Below are 23,120 nucleotides of genomic sequence, written 5' to 3'. Positions count from 1 at the left end.
AATTCATGGCTCCATCAATTATTGCAAGTCACCCAGGTCCTGAAGCTGCATAGCATCCCAAGACCATCACACTACCACCACCACGTTTTGCTGTTGTTATAATGTTCTTTTTATGAAATGATGTGCTCGCTAGTTTAACGGCAGATGTAATGGGATGCATAACTTCCAAAAAGGTAATCTTCTTTTTCATTGGTCCACAGAATATTTACCCAATAGTCTTGGGGATAATCAAGATGTCTTTTGGTAAATGTGAGACTAACTTTTGCATCTTTTTTTGGTCAACAGTGGCTTTCAAATTAGAATGCTTTTTGGAATTAGTGTTTAATTCTTATTGTTAAATCATGAACTTGCCTTAACTGAGGCAAGTAAGGACTGCTCTTACTCTCACTAACCCTGTCTAGATGTGCTCCTTTATTGCTAGGATCTAAATTACTAATTAAACTAAATTACATGATTACTAGCAACAGAAAAAGACTAAAAACATTCCACGCTCCACACACTGAAGCTGAATACCTCCCATATTAGGTCAATTACATATGTTAATGTGCTTTCTTTAGCTTGTTCATTCACAGTTCTACAGGGAATGGCCTATGCTTGCTGTTTTTAATTAGGAAAAAAATGCTTTTTAAAAATGTGTAGCGAAGTATAAAATACAATAAGTAAACTCAACTGTGAAAGATTACTTAAATAATTAAATGCAAATGTTAAAATTGCAAAGTTTATGAATTAAGAAAGCTGAAGATGACCCACAGTATGCCCCGGAGTCACTCAGTGAGCTCTTCAAACATACAAAGAAACCGAAGAATGGCCCATCTGCTGCCACTACTGTTAGGAGAAGCCTACCTATGCTATGCTTGGGATGTGTAGATAATTTATTAAATAATGTATGTAAATAATTATCAATACAGAAAGAACAAAACACAAGGAATACTGAGTTCTCAGCACTTGTTAAGATTTTCAACACCCGCAATGACATCCACGAAAAACAACACAAGGCCCTCCTCAAAATTTGCATAGAACAGGACCAGTGGTTCTACCACCTGTTTAAAAATCGGGCAAAAAAACAAAGAGGACTACAGAGCCTGTTACAAACAGGTGGTACTCTGGCAGCAGTCTCATCATCCACCATGACCATGCCTCAAGGTAAAGCCTGCTGGAGTACCCTGACCTGAAGTGGGCCATTTTGTAATTTATTGATTGCTTCCCCAAACAGACCCATCAGCTACCAGAGAGACCAGTCAAAAAACCTAGTGGTACTGGAGCAGATTTTTTTTTGCCCATGTACATAAGGAATGGTGGAAGGGGTCCAATACAACTACTCAGTTTCATTAGATTAAGGGATGTATAGTTGCTACTAATCATGCATTGGTGTATTCATGAAAGAAAGTAAGGCATGCCCAAATGGTGAAGATGAAGTGAGGTTCGCCCTCACTCTTCCACTTATTTTAAGAACGATATGACTGACATTTCATTTATTGTTGATTGCAACAGTGTAGCCCTGTTTACAGGGGATGCAGCATTGACTGGGGAGGTGTTGCTTGGGTTGTTATCAGCTCCATGTCAGGAAGACATGACCCACTCCCCTAATCACTCAGGGAATTCAACTGAGATTTCTCTTTGGCAAATTGGTTTCAGTCCTAAGAATAACAGTTTAGACTGGATAAGGTTCAGTTATGGGAATTTTAATGGGAATTCATAAGTGTATGTAAGTGTCAAATCATTACCCACCAGTCAAAGCCTTTCAAAGTTTCTTCTACTCTAATTCTTTGTGGAGAACACCTATACTGTCCCATTTGATGTTTGTGTATGTGATTGATATTAAATAAATTGATCCTATCTAGTACAAGCATCTATATCTCCAGTGTGGTCTTAGTTCAGTTTAAACATTTTAATATTAATTATATGTTCTATATTGGTTTACGAGATTCACAAATCATTGCATTCTGTTTTTATTTACAGTTAATTATTTTCCAGTAGCATGCATCTTGGTGTTGAGGACTAGTGTATCTTTGAGCCTACATTTAATAGTAATGTTCAAGAGTAAAATTTGTAAGTACTGTTTAAATCAGATCCTCTAAGACTTTAACTCAATTCTTATTGAAATTTGTGCCTTTAACTTGTAACAGAGTTAGTTTTGCAGTAAGGTATCTATACTAAGTATGAGTTTCAGGTACTCTTATACCTCTGTAGTGCACAATGCATAAGTGTGTATGTGGAAATAAAAAGTAAGAGAAATTTGAGTCTATAAATGTTTGTTTTTGACTTGTTTGCCGCGAGTACCATGTTTGTATTTCTCTCAGCGTTTTCAAACTTTACTATCTACCTATCTATCTATTTTTTCTCTTTTAATAATCCTAAATTATTGTTGTCTTCCTGACTTGTGCCTGTAGTCAGTTAACTCGACTATCACTAGTGTTGTCTATATTCATTGCCTCTCACTCATATCTCTGTATATTAACTCTGTTCGTGATTATAAGCACTATGCTGGCTGTGTGTCTGACTTTGAGCGCAGGTGAGGACTCTTTCGAGTTGCAAACGGTGGCGTTGGAGATGGAAGCTTTGGAGAATCAAATTCGCGAGCTGCATGCAAAGCATGCCCAGCTGCGAGAGCGGAAAGTGGCACTGGAAACATCCCGGGCGGACGCGCACTCGTCCCAGGTAAATTCTCGGGTTGAGTCTAACGCTCCCAGCACCTCAACTCCACGTGTTTCTCTGCCCAGGCCCAGCGCACCTACAATGTGGCCCGCCCAGGTATCGTTCACTCCGGCACCGGTGCACCACAGACCTTGGATGCGGCAGCAGCGGGAGCCGCAAGCCAAGCCCCGGTTGAGGACATCTCCCCCGCCACCACCGGCCTTCGAGATCTCGACCGAGAACCACTTCACCCCTCTCCGCGAGGCGAAACGCGTCCGGCATGTCCGCGCTACCGGAGCTAAAGGTAAGGTGCACACTCGCTGTTTTCCTGGTGTTCGGGTTCTCGATGTCGCTGCGCAGGTACCCACGATCCTGAACGAAAACTTCGGAACTGTTGTTCTCCATGCCGGAATGAACGACACCCGGCTAAGGCAAACGGAGATCTTAAAGAGGGATTTCAGGATCCTGGTGGAGACGGTACTTAGCACATCGCCCACAACGAGGATCATTGTGTCAGGACCTCTTCCCACTTACCAGCAAGGGGCTGAGAAGTTTAGTAGACTTTTAGCACTAAATGAATGGTTACAGTCATGGTGTCAAGAGCACAAACTTCTCTTTGTTAATAACTGGAACTGTTTCTGGGAGCGTCCTAGGTTCTTCTGCCCTGATGGCCTGCACCCCAGCAGAGTTGGAGCAGCAGTGCTATCAGATAACATCTCTAGGATACTTCACACCATCTGACTGGTAAGACATCAGGAAATCTTCAACTATGAGAACACGAATACAACAGACCAAATAATTACAAGTTCACACACAGCCCAGTTTATAGAAACCATATCTATTCCTCGTGTGGTAAAACCAAGAATTAAATACACAAGATCCAGAAACAATCTCATTGAAGTTAAAACTGAAAATGCCAGATAAACAAACACAACAAAGTTCTAAAGTTTGGTCTATTAAACATTAGATCACTTGCACCCAAAGCACTGATTGTAAATGAGATGATCACAGAGAATAATCTCGATGCACTCTGTCTCACTGAGACCTGGATTAAACCAGGTGATTATATGGGTCTAAACGAGTCTACACCGTCAGGATATGTTTATAAGCATGAGCCCCATCAGACTGGTCGTGGGGGGGTGTAGGAACCATTTATAGTGCCTCTCTTAATGTTAGTCAGAAATTAGGATTCAGCTTTAAATCATTTGAAGTGCTCGTCCTTAAAATTGTACTTTCAGATATACATAGAAAACTCGCTCTGGTCACCGTTTACAGACCCCCAGGGCCCTACGCTGATTTTCTTCAAGAGTTTGCTTGTTTTCTTTCAGACCTCTTGATCGATTTTGATAAAGTGCTGCTTGTAGGAGATTTTAATATTCATGTAGATGATATAAACGATGCTCTAGGATTATCATTTGTCGACTTATTAAACTCTTTTGGGGTTAAACAAAACGTCACCAGACCAACTCATCGCTTTAACCACACATTAATAATATTAATAATATCCCACAGCGCAGACGTCACTGATATAGATATTTTACCTCAGAGTGATGACATCACAGACCATTATCTTATACTGTACACACTACCGGTAGAGCAGATTAGCCGTGTTGCACCACGCTATCGACAGATTCATAAATAACCTGCCTGATTTATCTCAATTTCACACTAAACCCATAACTACTAATGATCTTGATAAAATGGCTAAGAACATAGACCTTATCCTCACTAGCACATTAGACACCGTTGCCCCCATCCGGTTAAAAAAGGTTAGAGAACAAGCACGTGCACCTTGGTATAATAGTCATACGCATGCCCTCAAGAGAACAGTCCGTAATCTGGACAGAAAATGGAGGAAAACTAAATTGGAGGTATTTAGAATCGTATAAAGACAGTATGCTCAGCTACAGACAGGCGCTAAAAGCTGCTAGAGCTGAACACCTGAGCAAACTCATAGAAAACAACAAAAACAATCCCAGGTTCCTTTTCAGTACAGTAGCTAAACTAACTACAAATCAGGGCTCTGAAAATTGTGTTCCATCACAGTTTAGTAGTGAGGACTTTATGATTTTCTTCACTGAAAAATAGATAACATTAGAAAAACAATTGTGGCAGTTCAACCTCTTACAGCATCTCCTGAGACAGTGTTACCTTCAACTCCACAACTCCACTGTTTTACATGTATAGGACAGGAAGAGCTGTATAATGTTATTGCCAAAGCTAAATCGACAACATGTCAGTTAGATCCAATTCCTACTAAATTACTGAAGGAAGTGTTATATACAACTGGTGAGCCTCTTCTAAATATTATTAACTCCTCACTATCTTTAGGTCACGTCCCTAAATCCCTCAAGTTAGCAGTTATTAAGCCCCTCATTAAAAACCTAATCTGGATCCAAACACGTTATCAAATTACAGACCAATTTCAAATCTCCCATTTATGTCTAAGATTTTAGAAAAGATTGTCGCTGCACAGTTATGTTCCTACCTGCAAGAGAACAATATCTTTGAAGAGTTTCAGTCAGGTTTTAGGCCCCATCATAGCACAGAAACTGCTCTAGTTAAAATAACTAATGACCTGTTTTTAGCTTCCGACCAAGGCTTCATCTCGCTGTTGGTTTTACTAGATCTTAGTGCTGCATTCGACACTATAGATCATGATCTTCTCCTAGATCGCTTACAGAATTACATTGGCATTCAGGGACAGGCATTAAGCTGGTTTAAATCCTACCTGTCCGATCGTTACCATTTCGTAGATTTAAATGGAGAGCTATCCAGGCTAATGCTAGTGAACTATGGTGTGCCACAAGGTTCAGTTCTAGGACCCCTGCTTTTCACAATATACATGCTTCCCTTAGGAAATATTATTAGAAGGCATGGAATTAGCTTCCATTGTTATGCTGATGATACTCAGCTATATATTTCATCTAAACCAGGCGATATAGCTCAATTAACCCGGATAGCTGAGTGTGTTAAGGAAATAAGAGATTGGATGACCCATAACTTTCTACTTTTAAATTCTGATAAGACGGAGATTTTGCTCATCGGCCCAAAAACTAGTATACAGAAGCACCAGCATCTCAACCTGCATTTAGACGGATGCTCTGTAACCACTAGTTCAACAGTAAAAGACCTGGGAGTTATTTTAGACAGCAACTTATTTTTATAAATCATTTCAACCAAGTTACAAAAACAGCCTTCTTTCACCTTTAGAAATATTTCTAAGCTAAGAAATATGTTGTCTATATCCGATGAAGAGAAGCTCGTCCATGCGTTTATGACCTCCAGAATAGACTACTGTAATGCATTACTAGGTGGATGTCCTGCATCATTAATAAACAAGCTTCAGTTAGTTCAGAATGCGGCAGCCAGAATTCTCACAAGGTCAAGAAAATATGACCACATAACCCCGATCTTATCGTCCCTACATTGGCTTCCGGTTAAGTTTCGAATAGACTACAAACTACTGCTACTCACTTATAAAGCACTAAATGGATTGGCTCCCATGTATCTCTCCAGTCTTCTAACTATCCGTCATGCTCCCTGAGATCTCAAAACTCTGGGCTACTAGTAGTTCCTAGAATAGCACAGTCCACTAAAGGTGGTAGAGCGTTTTCACATTTAGCTCCTAAACTCTGGAATAGTCTTCCTGACAGTGTTCGGGGCTCAGACACACTCACCCAGTTTAAGTGCAGAATAAAAACATATCTTTTTAGCAAAGCCTACACATAACACACATCACATCATAACCTTGTGCTCCAGAACATCTGATCACATGCACATTATCAACTTGTGCTGTTAATATCATGAACAGCAGCTATGCTAATTCCTCTCCACTGCTTCTCTTTCTCTCCCCATACCGAGGCTTCCTGAGGTTTGGCCAGCTCCAGTCACGTCCCACCTCATGAAGATTATGGACTTTAAAGAAGTAGATGCCAAACTCGCAAACATCCTGAACCATCTAGAGACGTACCAGTGCCAATTGGATCCCACTGCATGTGTGGAGTTTGACATTGGACCTCCTGGAGTGTTTAAAGGCTCTGGCATGGAGAAGCTGATGCTGGATCTGTGATGATCACAAATGTTGAGCTCAGTAGCTCCTACTTTTATACCAAAGACTGTTGAAAGAACATTTACTTATAATCTTATACTCCAGTGCTCATGTTAGTTCTCACTCTCCAGTGTTCTGTATTGTTGAAAGATTTATGATCAAACTCTTGATGTCACCCAAATGAGGATGGGTTCCCCTTTTGAGTCTGGTCCCTCTCAAGGTTTCTTCCTCATTACATCTAAGGGAGTTTTTCCTTGCCACAGTCGCCATGGCTTGCTCATCAAGGATAAATGCACACCATTCACCTTCACTGTTGATTTCTGTAAAGCTGCTTTGAGACAATGTCTGTTGTAAAAAGCGCTATACAAATAAACTTGACTTGACTTGACTTGACCATGATGATACACCCTAAATTATTATTTGTATACAAATAACACCAATACCTCTCTATTAAACACAATGTAAATCTAAGAGAAAAAGCCAAATAGTGCTTATCTTGCATAAGTCTGGTGAATATGTTCAGCTTTTAAACCACTACTGTGTTTGAACAAGTTTTATAATAATTACCTATTTCATTAAATATTATGAATATTTAATGATCCAATAGATCCAAATAGTGATGTCAATAACTTTCTAAGTAATGTAAAACTAATAACAAGTAAATTTTATAATAAAACAAACAGCAACTAAATTTATTACACAATAAACAATATAACAACTCTGCTGAAGTCTAGTAATAGTTCTCAGAAATATTTTGGCTAGGTGGAGTGCTTCTGAGGAAAAACTGACTAAGGAAATATCTTATTTTTGTTTTACTACTGTAGTCTCCCTGATACATCTGGGATCATCCCATGCAGAAATGTTCACTTAGCCAAAGTAGTCACTCAAACTTTTTATTTTTTTTATTTATTTTTTTTACACATCACAAAACTCTTCTAGCACTTCCACCTCTGCTGCTCAGATCTAAGGCTATTAAGGCTAGGAAGCAAAACATCAAATAATTGTTTAGCAACAAAAAAAAACACAGCAACACTCTGATCACACCAGACCCAATTCCCACCATGCTCTACAAAATCAAGAATTTCATTAAGATCACCCCAAAAAACCCGACAAAAATAAACATTCAATTGTTTGACCAAGCTCTTCCTCAGTTCTTTCCCAAGAATGCCCCAGGGTGTTCCAAGAGGATATACCATTATTGTCACAGTCTGTCACCTACTCTCCCCATAGTCTGCAAACACCAAAATATCAACACTCTATTCCTATAAGAAAGCTTTTTCGACATAGTTTTAATGGTTGAAATATATTTATAAACACTCACCATGTTTTTTGATGTAGAGGAAGGGTGATCCTTTTCCAAGCAATGAACTCAGAAGGATGGTAGACACTGGGAGCAGTAAACTCAGGACAACTTGGCATGCCTGGTAGACATACCTGTGGGTAAAATAAACATATGTAACTTACAGATTTTGATCATAGTTTAATACAAATCAGATAGTTTGGGGTCAGGATTAAAAATCTTAACAGGGTTTCCACTTACTTTACACTTTGTCTTCTAGATGTCCCTATTGTTCCCTCATGTCCCCCCTCCCTGTTAATCATTGAGACATGTGTCCTACTGTCTGTGTGCATTTAAATTCTCCTGTGTCTCAGATTGGTTGCTTGGTTCTAATGTTATGTCACCCAGCTCACCTCCATCTCCGCCTCCTGTAATTTTTTTTTTTAATAATGCCACTGTCTCTAAACCATACAAAATACGTAGCAGGTCTTATCACCATCTTATAAACTTTTCCTTGCAATCTTGCAGATACCCCTTTATCACAAATTACTCCTGCCACTCTGTTCCACTCACTCCACCCTGCCTGCACTCTTTTCTTTACTTCTCTAACAACCTATTTATTACTTTGTACAGTTGACCCCAGGGAACTTAAACTCATCCACTCAGCACTCAGCATTTCTCCCTGTAATCTCACCACTTCGCTGCATTTCCTCTCGTTCACACACACATTTACTCTGTCTTGCTCCTATTGACTTTCATTCCCCTTCCCAACACACTCTCTTCACTAGTCAACACATTTCCAACTGCATCCTTTATTGCCCTAACTTGCAGCACATCCTTCCCAGCTCTGTCCCTCTGCCTAGCCAATCAGTACAAATTCTTTTCTGCTTTTTTGTGTCCAACTTCTCATGCAGTTCCTCATATGCCTTTTTCTTTTCCTTACCACATCCCTCTTTACCTGTTGCTGCATCTTCTTGTACTTCTGCCTACTTTTCTCATCTTTCTGCAGATCCAATTTCTGTTTTACCAACCTCTTTATGATTTCCTGCACTCTCATTCAACCACCACATCTTTGTCTTCTTTCTCTTTCCAGATGTTACACAAAGTACCTTTCTAGCTGTCTCTAATTACTTTTGCAGTAGTTGCCCAATCACCCAGCACCTCTTTACCACACTTAGCCCCTATCTGACCTCTTCCCTGAATCTCACAAATCAATCTTCCTCCTTCAGTTTCCACCAACTTATTCTTTTTTTCAGTCCTCACTGTCCTCCTCTTCTTTACCTCCAAAGCCATTCTACAGACCACCATCCAATGCTGTTTATCTACACTGTCCCCTGCCAACAACAATCTCCAATCTCTTTCTCTTTCCTGCATTAAATGTAGTCCACTTGTGTAAAACTTTCTTTACTCTTATTCACCACCTTATGCTCCTCCTTCTTTTTAAATATTTATTCACCATTGCCATTTCCATCCTTTTAGCAAAATTTACCACCATCTGCCCTTCCACATTCCTTTCCTTAAGGCCATACCTACTTATTACCTCATCATTACCTCTGTTTCTTTCAGCAACATGGCCATTGAAGTCTGCCCCAATTACTATTCTTTAATTCCACACTCTCAACCACTTCATCTAAGTCACGCCAGAATTTTTTGCAGATCATAGGCACTGATGACATTTATCATCATGCCTTCAACTTCCAGCTTCAAGTTCATCACCTTGTCAGAAACTCTCTTCACATCCACTACACTCATACAGTTTTCTTCTTTCAGGATTACTGCTACATTATTTCTCTTATCCACATCATGATAGAACAGTTTAAACCCACCTCCAATGTTCCTGGCTTTACTCCCTTTTCACTTGTCTCTCTCCACTCAATCATATCCGCTAATGCGTTCCCTTTAAAGTACCAACCCTAACCTCCACTCTCCTACACTTTTCTTTTCTCTGCTGTTTCTGTAGATGTCTTCCCCCTTTTCTTTTCCTCCTTTGGCCAACAGTAGTCAAATTTTTGCCGGTACCTTGTTGGCTAGCAATACCTGTAGAGGTCGTTGGTAGCCCGGGCCTCAACCAATCTGGTATGCAATTCTGAATCATCATCTGCATATTTGATTTGGCACATGTTTTATGCTGGATGCACTTTCTAATGCAACCCTTCCAATTTATCTGGGCTTGGGACTGGCACTAATAATGCTCTGGCTGGTGCAACCCTAAGGTCTTGTTTAGGTTATTCACTGGATTTGAACTGATTAAATTTCATTAAAATTAAAAATAAGTAGCTTATGTCTGTAGCAATTCAGCACATTTGGATTCTTTAATGTTTGCCAAGCAAACTTACTAAAACCTTTTGCTGGAAACGTAATCATTTTTAAAATGTTACCACACATGCTTAATTAATTTGAGGTTTGTACTTCTAACACATTTATGTTCTTGGTTTTATATCCATTCAGGTGCACAGGATTGGAAATACTGTTCCATGAGGTAAACAAATAGCAAATTGCACAGCAATAGTATTCCGTCAAAATATTTTGGTTAACAAGCTGTTTTAGCATTCAAAGTCAATTTAACATCCATTCAACAAATTATATGGCTTCTAGATTGCAAACTGCAGCTAATGATTAGTGTGTGTGAGAATGTTGGCAAAAACCCATGTCTAAAACACATATTTCTCACCTGTTTTACTAAGTGCCAGGTCAAGCCATGATTAGTAGAGAACTCAAGTCGAATCTGTGTGTCAATATGGGGGGAAGGCTCACGACCGCAGCCCATTATTAGGGAGAACTGCAATGTGTAGGAAGCCCCAATCTGCATGGACTGAGTCTCCACATAGCGAATACTGGGGCCAAGTGTACTTTCTCCAGAGAAACTGTGCAAATATGAACATGAAAACATAAGGATATAATATTAAGGATTTTATATAGATACCTACAGTATAATACAGATATATCTCTGCATGTACACACTCACAATCCAAATAATTTAGTATCTTGTTATCTTTACAAGTTATGATTTTATACATTTAGCAACCAATAATGTGGCTAATGAGCAGTGCATAAATCAGGCAGTGGAAAGTCACTTTCATTTGGGCAACAACAGTAAAATACTGGACTGGTTTTTGATCCAAAAGCGCAAAGCTCAGGGGCACATAGAAAAATGAAAAGTACTAAAATGCTATACTCAACTCAAAGTATTATTACTCTGATGACAATTTACTTAAGTACAATAAAAAGATACAAGTAAAAGAAAAAATTGCAAGTAAAAAAAAAACAAGGGGTATAACTCTGAAATGCATAACATAATAAAAACATGTCAACACAACATTTAAAACAATGTGTAATGTCCCATTTTAGTAAAGACATTGAATAAAATATTTTCAAAACAATTTAATCCTAAAAAGTGGCATACATTGTGGATTCTGTAGACCAGCCCAATAAACATTAATATAAAACGATTGTGGATGCTATGCATGTACTTTAGTTAATGTCATATTCCTATTAAAGAGAGTGCTTATATATTAAATAGGTACATGTATATGTGTGTATATATTTAGGAGTGGTCAAATCAAACGTTTGACAAAAACAGAATGCACTGGTGAGCTCAGCAACATAAATGGTATAAATATATATATATATACCATTTATGTACAAATTGTAAAAAACAGAAATGCAATGATATGGAAGTTTCAAATTTCAATATTTTATTCAGAATACAACATAGATGACATAGCAAATGTTTAAACTAAGAAAATGTATCATTTTATGGGAAAAATAAATTTATTTTAAATTTCATGGCATCAACACATCTCAAAAAAAGTTGGGACAAGGCCTTTTTTTCCACTGAATGGCATCCCCTCTTCTTTGTATAACAGTCTGCAAACGTCTGGGGACTGAGGACACAAGTTGCTCAAGTTTAGGAATAGGAATGCTGTCCCATTCTTGTCTAATACAGGCTTCTAGTTCAATTGTCTTAGGTCTTCTTTGTCGCATTTTCCTCTTTATGATGCAACAAATGTTTTCTGTGGGTGAAAGATCTTCACTGCAGGCTGACCATTTCAGTACCCGCATCCTTCTTCTACGCAGCCATGATGTTGTAATTGATGCAGTTTGTGGTCTGGCATTGTCATGTTGGAAAATGCAAGGTCTTCCCTGAAAGAGACGATGTCTGGATGGGAGCATATGTTGTTCTAGAACTTGGATATACCTTTCAGGATTGATTGTGCCTTCCCAGATGTGTAAGATGCCCATGCCACACTCACTCATGCAACCCCATACCATCAGAGATGCAGGCTTCTGAACTGAGCGCTGATAAAAACTTGGGTTGTCCTTATCCTCTTTAGTCCGGATGACATGGAGTCCCAGTTTTCCAAAAAGAACTTCAAATTTTTGATTCGTCTGACCACACAACAGTTTTTCACTTTGCCACAGTCCATTTCAACCTTCTGGAGTCTGAGGGTGTTTTGGGCCTCTTGAGAGATTTTGACATGCTCTTACATTTGGTTGCTTTTAAATATATTATTGACAAAATACTTATTACACTGTATTCAGCACAGACTGGGCTACCATAATATGTAAACAGCTTATATGTGTGTGTTTGTTTTTTTTTCAAAACAAGGTTTATGCGTGGTTTTTGAAAAAGCAAAAAAAAAAAAAAAAAACAATGAAATAAGGCCACAAAACCTATAGTAAACATGTTTTCACAAGACTTTTTGAGAACAGATCTTCTAATGTAGGTTTTTTTTTAATCATGTGAAAATCATCCTGCCTGCTCATTCACATTAAACAATACATTGATTTAAAATGTAAACAACATTTTATACTTTGAAAGGCCATATGCCATATGCATAAGAGGCGTCGACATGCTGTGACTGACAGCTTTGTAGACAATGGGTCGCATAATGAGCTGTCGAATACATAATGAGCTGTGGATCACTGAGCCAGGATCTGAGTGAGAAGTACAGTACTACAAGAAAGAATGTGTTTCCTTTGTGGTTTATTTAAAATTGCATCAAAAATCCCTGTGCCACTCTTGAAAGCAGTTCCTGTTCAACTGAAGACACAGGTGAACATCGCATGCGAGGCATTTCCATGGTGTTTTGTGGTGCTTACTGTAAGAAAGGATTCCTATTCAGTTCCTATTTCCACGCTTCACCACTAGAGGCAGACATACAGTTTAGCAAGCAATGACAAGCTCATGGTAGTTAGTGTTAGCTTTGCATGCTACCATCCTCTCATCCACAGCTAAATGTCTTCAAGGATGATAGATTGCTTTGCATGTCTTACGGATTGTGTCCATAAGCGGTTTCACTCTGAAAAGACAGTCATGTTCAGATGTGCCCCTCTTTCTGTCATTTTCTTTGTCTGCATCTGGCTGACTCGTGTACATTCCACGAAATTGTCCTGTATCTGTCCCTTGACATAATTGTTGCTGGAAAGGGAACTGTGAAAATACTGCTCTGTCGCCAGCAGTCTATGATGGAGGGCAACTTTACCATTGCCATGTAAAATAAGAGCCCAATGTAGCGATACATCTCACTCACGGTTACATCTCTCCATTTGTATTTGCGTCCCTTGGCTATTGACTTGGCAGCTTGAGCATTTGTGTTGTGGCACAGATTTGACACAACACTCTCCGGGAAAAACATTTAAAATAGACTAAATGGAGAATGTGAGTCAGAAGACCTCAGTTGAGGTTCAGGTTCACGTGTGTTCAGGTTTCGCAGAGTCTGTGGAACTGTGTCGTTATCTGTCTGATCCTTCCATGACATGGTGGACTGTCTGTGTGCTGCCTTTGCCCTTTTTGGAGCAGGTGCTTGATCACATCTGTTTATGAAACACACACACAGACACATGAACATCACGAATTGTGTCATTGGTAAAGTTGTTTGCATATGTCATACAATGCAGTAATGAATCAAACTAAATATAATTTAAGAAAATATAAAATACGTACTTACTCAGGATGATTCTCGGTCGAACTCAAAATGGAGCGACGCCTGCGTGGCCTGGTGTGAGTTTTCAGTGAAGGCAAGGGTGATGCAGCCACATTCCTAAAAATAACCAAACAATATAGTTTAGGATGATGAATACACTTGAACAATATATATTTGTTAGCATGCATTGTACATATAGCATTTACACCTCAGCATTCCGGAACATCTCTGCTAGCTAACACGACGTAACAGCCTTTCAGGATGATAAATGAGACTAACCAAAACTGAACTGAAGCTAAAATATAACTTTATATAACGTCAACAATATTTAGGGCATACAATTACAAACAGTTAATGTTACAAATGAGCAGATATTGGCGGATTTTTGTTGTAACAATAAAGGCAATGCTGACAAAAGCTAGGCAGAGATGTCTAAAAAAAAATATTAGTTTTATATGATCAGAATGTAAGACTTAATACCTTACTCATCGTAGCAACTTGATGGAAAGTCCTTGATTGGGTCGATTCGCTCTTCAAACTGCAAACGCTCCTCGTCGGAATCGCAATCTTCTTCGGATGAAAAGGTAAATTCTTCATCACTGTCCAAAACCATCTGAAGAGCTTTCTCACCGGTGTAGAGTGTCAAATCGCAATGTTTTACGCCACTGTCCGGGGGGTTGGATGCATAATATCATCCACTGTAGATGATAATAACTTCAAACTCTTTGCAATTTTTCTCTGAAAAACTCTTTTCTGATATTGCTCCACTATTTCTTTTACCGCAGCATTGTGGGAATTGGTGATCCTCTGCACATCTTGACTTCTGAGAGACACTGCCACACTTAGAGGCTCTTTTTATACCCAATCATGTTGCCAATTGACCTAATAAGTTGCAAATTGGTCCTCCAGCTGTTCCTATATACATTTAACTTTTCCGGCCTCTTATTGCTACCTGTACCAACTTTTTTGAAATCCAAAATGAGCCAATATTTGGCATTTCAAAATGTCTCACTTTTAACATTTGATATGTTATCTATATTCTATTGTGAATGAAATATAAGTTTGAGATTTGTAAATTATTGCATTCCTTTTTTATTTACAATTTGTACAGTGTCCCATTTTTTTTTTGGATCCGGGTTTGTATATATATATATATATATATATATATATATATATATATATATATATATATATATATATATATGTATGTATATCCAGTGGAACCCGGTTATGTCACCAGCGTAGGGGTGTGCCAAAAAGCGTTGAGATAACGATGATCGAGATAAACGAAAACCAATATGGCGGCAATATATTAACTTGCTTGAAATTTCTTTATGTACATGATGTGCGTTATTAAATGAGTATGTGCATGCACGTGTTTTTGGAGTTTTTTTTTACAAAACAGCGTTGCCGCGATTTGTTTGATGAAGGCATGCTATAAAAATGTACATACATGTTTGTTTACACCAAAAGGCATGTGTACACCAACTAACAGCAGAGATTTACCAGTATACAATACAAACCACCGTCAATTCTCAAAACAAACGTTTATTATATTCTCCAACATTGCAAACACAAAGATCGCTCACAAAATCACACAAAATGTGCGGGGTGTAGTTTGTTTTTACAAAAAGCTAACCAGTGTCAACATTAAATTCTCGAATAATTTCACTCTGACACAGCTCTGAAAAGTATCCTACACCTGTAGCATCTGTAAGGCTTGATTTTTCCGCCAGTTCCGCGGGTTTTTCTGCGGCTGCACAGTGCCGTCTCACTATCGTATTTTCACGTATATAAGATGCACCCTGGGTAAGGGGTATGTAAAACTTTTTATAAGACGCATCTTATATACGCGAAAATACGGTAGTGAGATGGTGACGTGGCAAAAGCCGATAACCGACGTTAAGTGGCAAATTTGCCTCCCTTGTGCTCGAGATTTTAGGGTTCGTCGACATAAAAGAATCGACATAACCGATATTTTGCAAGTTCTCCCACTTAGAAATCATGGAGGAGTCTGAAATTGTCATCGTAGGTGCATGTCCACTGTGAGAGACATAATCTAAAAAAAAAAATCCAGAAATCACAATATATGATTTTTAAACTATTTATATGTATGATACAGCTGCAAATAAGTTTTTGAGCACCTGTCTATCAGCTAGAATTCTGACCCTCAAAGACCTGTTATTCTGCCTTTAAAATGTCCACCTCCACTACATTTATTATCCTAAATTAGATGCACCTGTTTGAGGTCGTTAGCTGCATAAAGACACCTGTCCACCCCATACAATCAGTAAGAATCCAACTACTAACATGGCCAAGACCAAAGAGCTGTCCAAAGACACTAGAGACAAAATTGTACACCTCCACAACGCTGGAAAGGGCTACAGGGAAATTGCCAAGCAGCTTGGTGAAAAAAAGTCCACTGTTGGAGCAATCATTAGAAAATGGAAGAAGCTAAACATGACTGTCAATCTCCCTCGTGCTGGGGCTCCATGATCCTAAGAAAGGTGAGAAATCAGCCCAGAACTACACGGGAGGAGCTGGTCAATGACCTGAAAAGAGCTGGGACCACTGTTTCCAAGGTTACTGTTGGTAATACACTAAGACGTCATGGTTTGAAATCATGCATGGCACGGAAGGTTCCCCTGCTTAAACCAGCACATGTCCAGGCACGTCTTAAGTTTGCCACTGACCATTTGGATGATCCAGAGGAGTCATGGGAGAAAGCCATGTACAGTCAGATGGGACTAAAATAGAACTTTTGGGTCATAATTCCACTAAACGTGTTTGGAGGAAGAAGAATGATGAGTACCATCCCAAGAACACCATCCCTACTGTAAAGCATGGGGGTGGTAGCATCATGCTTTGGGTGTGTTTTTCTGCACATGGGACAGGGCGACTGCACTGTATTAAGGAGAGGATGACCGGGGCCATGTATTGCGAGATTTTGGGGAACAACCTCCTTCCCTCAGTTAGAGCATTAAAGATGGGTCGAGGTTGGGTCCTCCAACATGACAATGACCCGAAGCACACAGCCAGGATAACCAAGGAGTGGCTCTGTAAGAAGCATATCAACGTTCTGGCATGGCCTAGCAAGTCTCCAGACCTAAACCCAATAGAGAATCTTTAGAGGAAGCTCAAACTAGGTGTTTCTCAGCGACAGGCCAGAAACCTGGCTGATCTAGAGAAGATCTGTGTGGAGAAGCGGGCCAAAATCCCTCCTGCAGTGTGTGCAAACCTAGTAATAAACTACAGGAAACGTTTGACTTCTGTAATTGCAAACAAAGGCTACTGTACCAAATATTAACATTGACTTTCTCAGGTGTTCTCAGGTACTTATTTGCAGCTGTATCATACAAATAAATAGTAAAAAAAATCATACATTGTGATTTCTGGATGTTTTTTTTTAGATTATGTCGCTCACAGTGGACATGCACCTACGATGACAATTTCAGACCCCTCCATGATTTCTAAGTGGGAGAACTTGCAAAATAGCAGGGTGTTCAAATACTTATTTTCCTCACTGTATATGTATGTATGTATGTATGTATGTATGTATGTATCTATCTATCTATCTATCTATCTATCTATCTATCTATCTATCTATCTATATATATATATATATATATATATATATATATATTCGGTTCGCTTGTCTCGGTTAGGTTCGTGTGTGCGTTGCACGGTTCGAGGCATGCGCAATGTAGCCCTGTGCTCAGTTTTGCCTTGGACAGTTTCGTGCGGACATACATATAGACAGTAAAAGTTGAGTAAGGAGTGCTGCAGAAATGGCAAGTGGTGGATATAATGAAGGCTGCCCGGAGTCGTTCAAATCCGGTGTGTGGGAACATTTTGGATTTCATGTTACTTACGATGACATAGGAAATAAAACAGTAAATAGAATTGCGACTGTGTGCAAACATTGTGCAAAATGCATTCAATATGCTAATGGCAACACTTCTAATATGATAGTTCATTTGAGAAGACATCCGACAATGTGTCGATAAGCACAAACACGAGAGAGCCGGTTGGGAAACAACTTCTACTGTCCGCAGCATTTAAGCAAGCTCTCAGTGATAAGTCGGACAGGGCAATAGCCATAACTGAAGCATTGGGGATGATTATAGCAAAAGATATGCAACCGTGCAGCATGATTGAGTGTGAAGGATTTCGTCAGCTGATGAATGTTTTCGAGCCGCGGTTTAATATTCCCTTTTGCCGACACTTCGGCACCACTGTCATTCCAAAACTGTATGACGAGACACGAGCAGAAATTGAAAAAGAATTGTCCGACACAGCCCACGTAGCTCTCACTACAGATGGATGGATCTCCAGGGCCACTGAAAGTTTCCTCATAGTGACCGCTCTCTATATTACTTCGGAGTGGAAAATGAGAAGCTGCGTTTTGCAAACACGCCCCATTTATGAAAGTCATATCAGTGAGCATCTCTCTGAAATGCTGACAGATGCGGTGGCGGAATAGAAACTGGAGAGGGTAAATAGCATAATTCCTGTTACTACAGATAATGCTAAAAATATAGTGAATGCTATCCATTTAGCAGCGGGACTTGGGCCACAGATCTGGTGCTTCGCACACACAGTTAACCTTGCAGCCAAGAGTGCAATCTCACTAAAGTATCCCGACTCTTGGGGAAGGTTTGGAAGGTGGTTAGCTTCTTTCACCGAAGCACAACAGCTGCCCATGCCCTGAAAACCAAGCAGGATATGCTGGAATTGCCTGTTCACAAACGAATTCACTACGTAACAACTCGTTGGAACTCTAACATGTCGTATGTGGAGTTCCAACGAGTTGTTACGTAGTGAATTCGGCTACCATCTACTCTGCCGTAATGGTCAAGGATATGAAGAAAGTCAAGGACATTGCATTGTTAGCTGAAAGTGAGACAAAACTGGCAGAGAGTTTCATTAATATTCTCAAACCTCTGAAGAATGTAATCACCCTTATGAGCACAGAAACATCCCCCTCAGTTTCATCGATTATCCAACTGCAGAAGATGATACTGAAATCCATGACGTCAAGTGCAGAGGACAGTACCACCATCAAAGAAGCTAAGGCAGCCATCACTAAAGACCTTAAAGGCAGATACAATGACCCTGGTGTTCAGGATTATCTGCACAGAGCCACAGCACTTGATCCAAGATTCAAGTCCCTGCCTTACCTGGAAGAAGCCTGTGTTCAGAAAATCTGCAATGATCTAACCATGGACATTGTGGACATTGAAAAGCAGGTATTGTGGGGGTTTTTTTTTTTTTTTGTATCTAACTTAAATTTTATTTATTTAATATATTATAATTTTTTTAGTTTTTTATCCTAATGATAATTGCTGTTTTATTTTTTTATTTAATTTTTTGGACTAAGCCAAGCATATTTAATCTATTTGTGCTTTTGTAAAATTTTTCTATTCCCCACTGCCCAGTATAGAATAACTTTTTGCTGCCATTAGAGCTATTTGTTGTTATTAACATTTCCAAAATCTCTGCGGACACAGAGAGACTTGAGACGGACCGCCACTGGGTAGAATGATTTTGTGGTCAAGTTAAGTCACGCGAAGCGTGAAGCAAACCTCCTTGTAACAGGTCTCTGGTGGACACCCAGGTTTTCTGGCTGACGTGATGCGGTGGAGCGGTGCCTTTGGCAAAGCAGAGGTATGAGGCGGAACGGCGCCCTTGGTGGAACGGCGCCCTTGGCGCAGGTACAAGGTGGAACGGCACCCTTGGCGGTGGTACAAGGCTTCCAATGAAGGCGTTCTGGGAGACATTTTCTGCAATGCAGCAAGACCAAGAGGTGCACATGTTGGAGCAGACAGGCTGGGGAGCTCAGCTGGTCGGGAGAGCTGAGTGATCTTTTCCAGCCAGCCAGAAAGGCTGAGGTCGGGCAGCCCCCCATCAGGGCTCAGGGGCTGGGTGGCACCCTCAGTGGAGAATGGAGGCTAAGCGCCAACCCCAGTGAGATTTAGAGGCAGCTCGAAATAGGGACCGGGTCCAACAATGTGGCTGGAGCTTGTACTGGATCCCAGTGCTGAAACAGAATTCAGAATGAAGTAGTAAACTCCTGGTGCTTACATACTTCCAATGCAGCAGCCAGCTTCAGGGTGTTTAGCTGGGACTGCAGGTTCTGGGCATCCACAGGGTCCATTGTTGGCCAGATTATTCTCTCAGAAACACGACAAAGGGACAGATTATTCTGTCAGTGAGTGTGACTGGAAGGAGGACCTAAAATGCAGTACATGCAAAATGCATGGTGAAAACAGTATTTAATTAATGAAATAGCAAAAGGAAAAAGACTAATGAGCACAGGTAGCTGGTGAGAGAAAGTGTAACTGGTTTAGTTAAATAAAACATTAGAAAACAAAGGTCTTAAACAGATACCGGAAAAAACAAGCAATGCAGGGAAGACAAAATCCGAGTCCAAAAACAGGCAAAAAAGGCATAAAAAAGCTGTACTTAAAAATCTCTTGTAGCAAAGTAAAATACTTCAAATAAAATAAACTTCATTGACCCCTTCAGTGCCACGCCAGCACGACGGATATCCCATTGTTTGGAGGTGTTAATGTTTAACAATAAATTTAATAATAAGGGACAAGAGTAACCATGTGTCAGGCGCTAAGAACGTTCTGGAGACCGAGTGAATTCAACAAAGGCTTTTTTAATGAGAAAGCAAAAAAAAAGGGCAAGGCAGAAAGCACAGAAAACACACTGAAGCTAGTAAGCTGAGCAACAACCAAACGGAGTAGTTTGGGCAGTCCTGTATGTTCGCAAGCCTAAGCTGTAGAACGGACGATGAGCATGTGGATAAACAGGGTCTTTATAGTGTGGTGACTGATTTGGACCAGGTGTGGATGATTAGTAAGTTGGTGAGCTGCTTGGAGTGATTGGAGGGGTTGGCGTGGGTGTGGCTGGTGGATCCCTGACACCATGACAATATATATATATACAGTGTTGGGGGTAACGCGTTACAAGTAACGTGCGTTACGTAATAATATAACTTTTCTGGAGTAACGGGTAAAGTAGTGCGTTACTTTATACATTTACACATTAATATCTGAGTTACTTTTTTAAAAAAGTAATGCCAGTTACTTTTCAAATAAATTATTTTGCATAAAAAAATAAATACTAAATTAAAATGAACGTAGTCACGTAGAATCGCGCACTCCTACGTGCGAGCCGCAGGAACAGAAGCTGGTCAGAAGCAGAGATGACAAACCATGGCATTACATTACTGTGGAAGTATTGGAAGTATTCTTATTATTTTGAAATTCGAAATAATAAATAATAAAAGTCGAGGAAAAGGAGAAAGGAATAATGGTTAAGTGTAGATTGTGTTGGTGAATAGCTCTTGTCAACTGCAAAAAATACCACTTAAAAAAACAAAAACATCTGCATGCAAAGCACAGCACTACAGATGTGTGTGTGTGTGTGTGTGTGTGTGAGAGAGAGAGAGAGAGAGAGAGAGAGCAAATTCACAGCTCATTTGCTTTTTGTGGGAAGATAAACTGCCACGGTCTCTGATAATAGCGCAAACTTTGTAAAAGAGTTCAGAATGTTTCAAGCTGATGATGAAGCAGAGAATGATGTAGATGAGGATGAGGTCATATTTACGGAATTGCACGATGTTTTACGAGATGACAGCGAAAGGTATGTTCTCCCTCCACATCACCGGTGTGCAGCCCACACCCTTAACCCATATACATGAACAATAGTTACATTTCTGACGGCGAAGGCAGATTGCAAAGCAGTGTACAGAAGAGTGCCTGGAAAGTGTTCAGCCTTGTGGTCAAAAATTAGTCGATCATCTTATTGTTCTCTAAGAAGTTATTAAGCATTTTAAATGTTCAAGACATGTCTTTTGCCCTAATATAACGTATTTCTTAATGGCAATTATCTATATTACACCTGTTACACCTGTAAGGCGTGAAAGAGATACAAGTAACGCAAAAGTAACGCAAAAGTAATATAACATTAATTTCCATAAAAAGTAACTAATGTAATTAGTTACTTTTTTGGGGAGTAACTCAATATTGTAATGCATTACTTTTAAAAGTAACGTTGCCCAACACTGTATATATACAAAACAACTAACACCACCCACTAAAAATAACAAACAAAAAATAAAATACAGTAAAAGAGACGGAATCTTGGGCTTCTGTAACATCTGGTGGATGTCATTTAGACTTAATGTCTCAGGAACTCCCTTTTAACCATTGACATCTGCTTTTTAATCAAAGGATGAGCACCACGGCTTACACTTTTATTGAGAGCTTGTATACCACAGTGTCATACCCCCCCGGAAGACACACAAAGCAGGACAAACCCTGACCCCTTTAGCTTCAAAGCAGCATTCAACTGATAACACAAGCCAGTCTCTATACCTTACACACACACACACACACACACACACACACACACACACACACACACACACACACACACACACACACACCACCCTGAAAGCCAGATAACCCCCTGGCCTCTCTGGTTGAATTCACAGGGACCCTCAAACCATAAAACAATTCACTTTCGGAACTTTTGCCCCAGTACGTCTGTTTGTGACACACATATACAGACACACACACACCAAAGGGAATATTCTTTTATTAATCAACTAACACAAACATACCTCTTGTTTGTATCTTCTCCTATAAATAAAGCAAGTGTTCTACCTCAATAATAGTTACACTTTAAAAGGTTTAGTAATATACCTCTGTTTTAATGTGGTCTCTTCTTTTTTTATTTTAAAATTGATTTAAAATTATCTTCTCTTTATTCTTTCTTTCCTAACAAGGGTGCATTGTATACACCAGAATATAATGTTGTATTAACATAAGTTATACCTTAAATACTCGTCCCGGTACAATGTACATTTGTTTTAATGCTGTCTTTTCTGTTAAGGCTTGATGTCAAAGTCGACATAAAATTATCCTTTCTTTATTTTCCTAACAAGGGTGCATTTTATATACCTGAATATAACATTGTATTAACAAAGTTATACCTTTTAATACTGTTATGTTAATAGTATGTTAAATGTTAACTGGTATGTAATGTACCTCTGTGTTAATGCTGTCCTTGCTTTCCATGTCTAATATAAAAAATATCACCAAAATTATCTGTTCCTTATTTTGCAAACAATGGTGCATTTTATTTGATCATGAAATGTACCATACTGTCTTAATACACTTTGGATAAAACTAAGTTCTCCAAAGCAAGTATA

The 23,120-nt window shown here is 39.4% G+C and overlaps 1 protein-coding gene across 9 annotated transcripts in view; it reads right to left on the bottom strand.

Moving 5' to 3' along the window:
* Window positions 1–23,120, bottom strand: part of reln (reelin) — a 515,746-nt gene that overhangs the window by 180,385 nt on the left and 312,241 nt on the right. For all 9 annotated transcript variants that reach the window (XM_046864386.1, XM_046864387.1, XM_046864388.1 and 6 more), the window contains 2 exons: window positions 10,636–10,828; window positions 8,007–8,119 (listed from right to left, as the gene is read on the bottom strand). In XM_046864386.1, the coding sequence (XP_046720342.1) occupies window positions 8,007–8,119; window positions 10,636–10,828 (306 nt within the window). The remainder of the gene's footprint in view (window positions 1–8,006; window positions 8,120–10,635; window positions 10,829–23,120) is intronic.

This window comes from Silurus meridionalis, chromosome 13 (assembly GCF_014805685.1).
Source record: "Silurus meridionalis isolate SWU-2019-XX chromosome 13, ASM1480568v1, whole genome shotgun sequence".
NCBI classification, from domain to species: domain Eukaryota; kingdom Metazoa; phylum Chordata; class Actinopteri; order Siluriformes; family Siluridae; genus Silurus; species Silurus meridionalis.
Note: the sequence above shows the minus strand (reverse complement) of the source record. Positions and strands in the feature narration are given on the sequence as shown.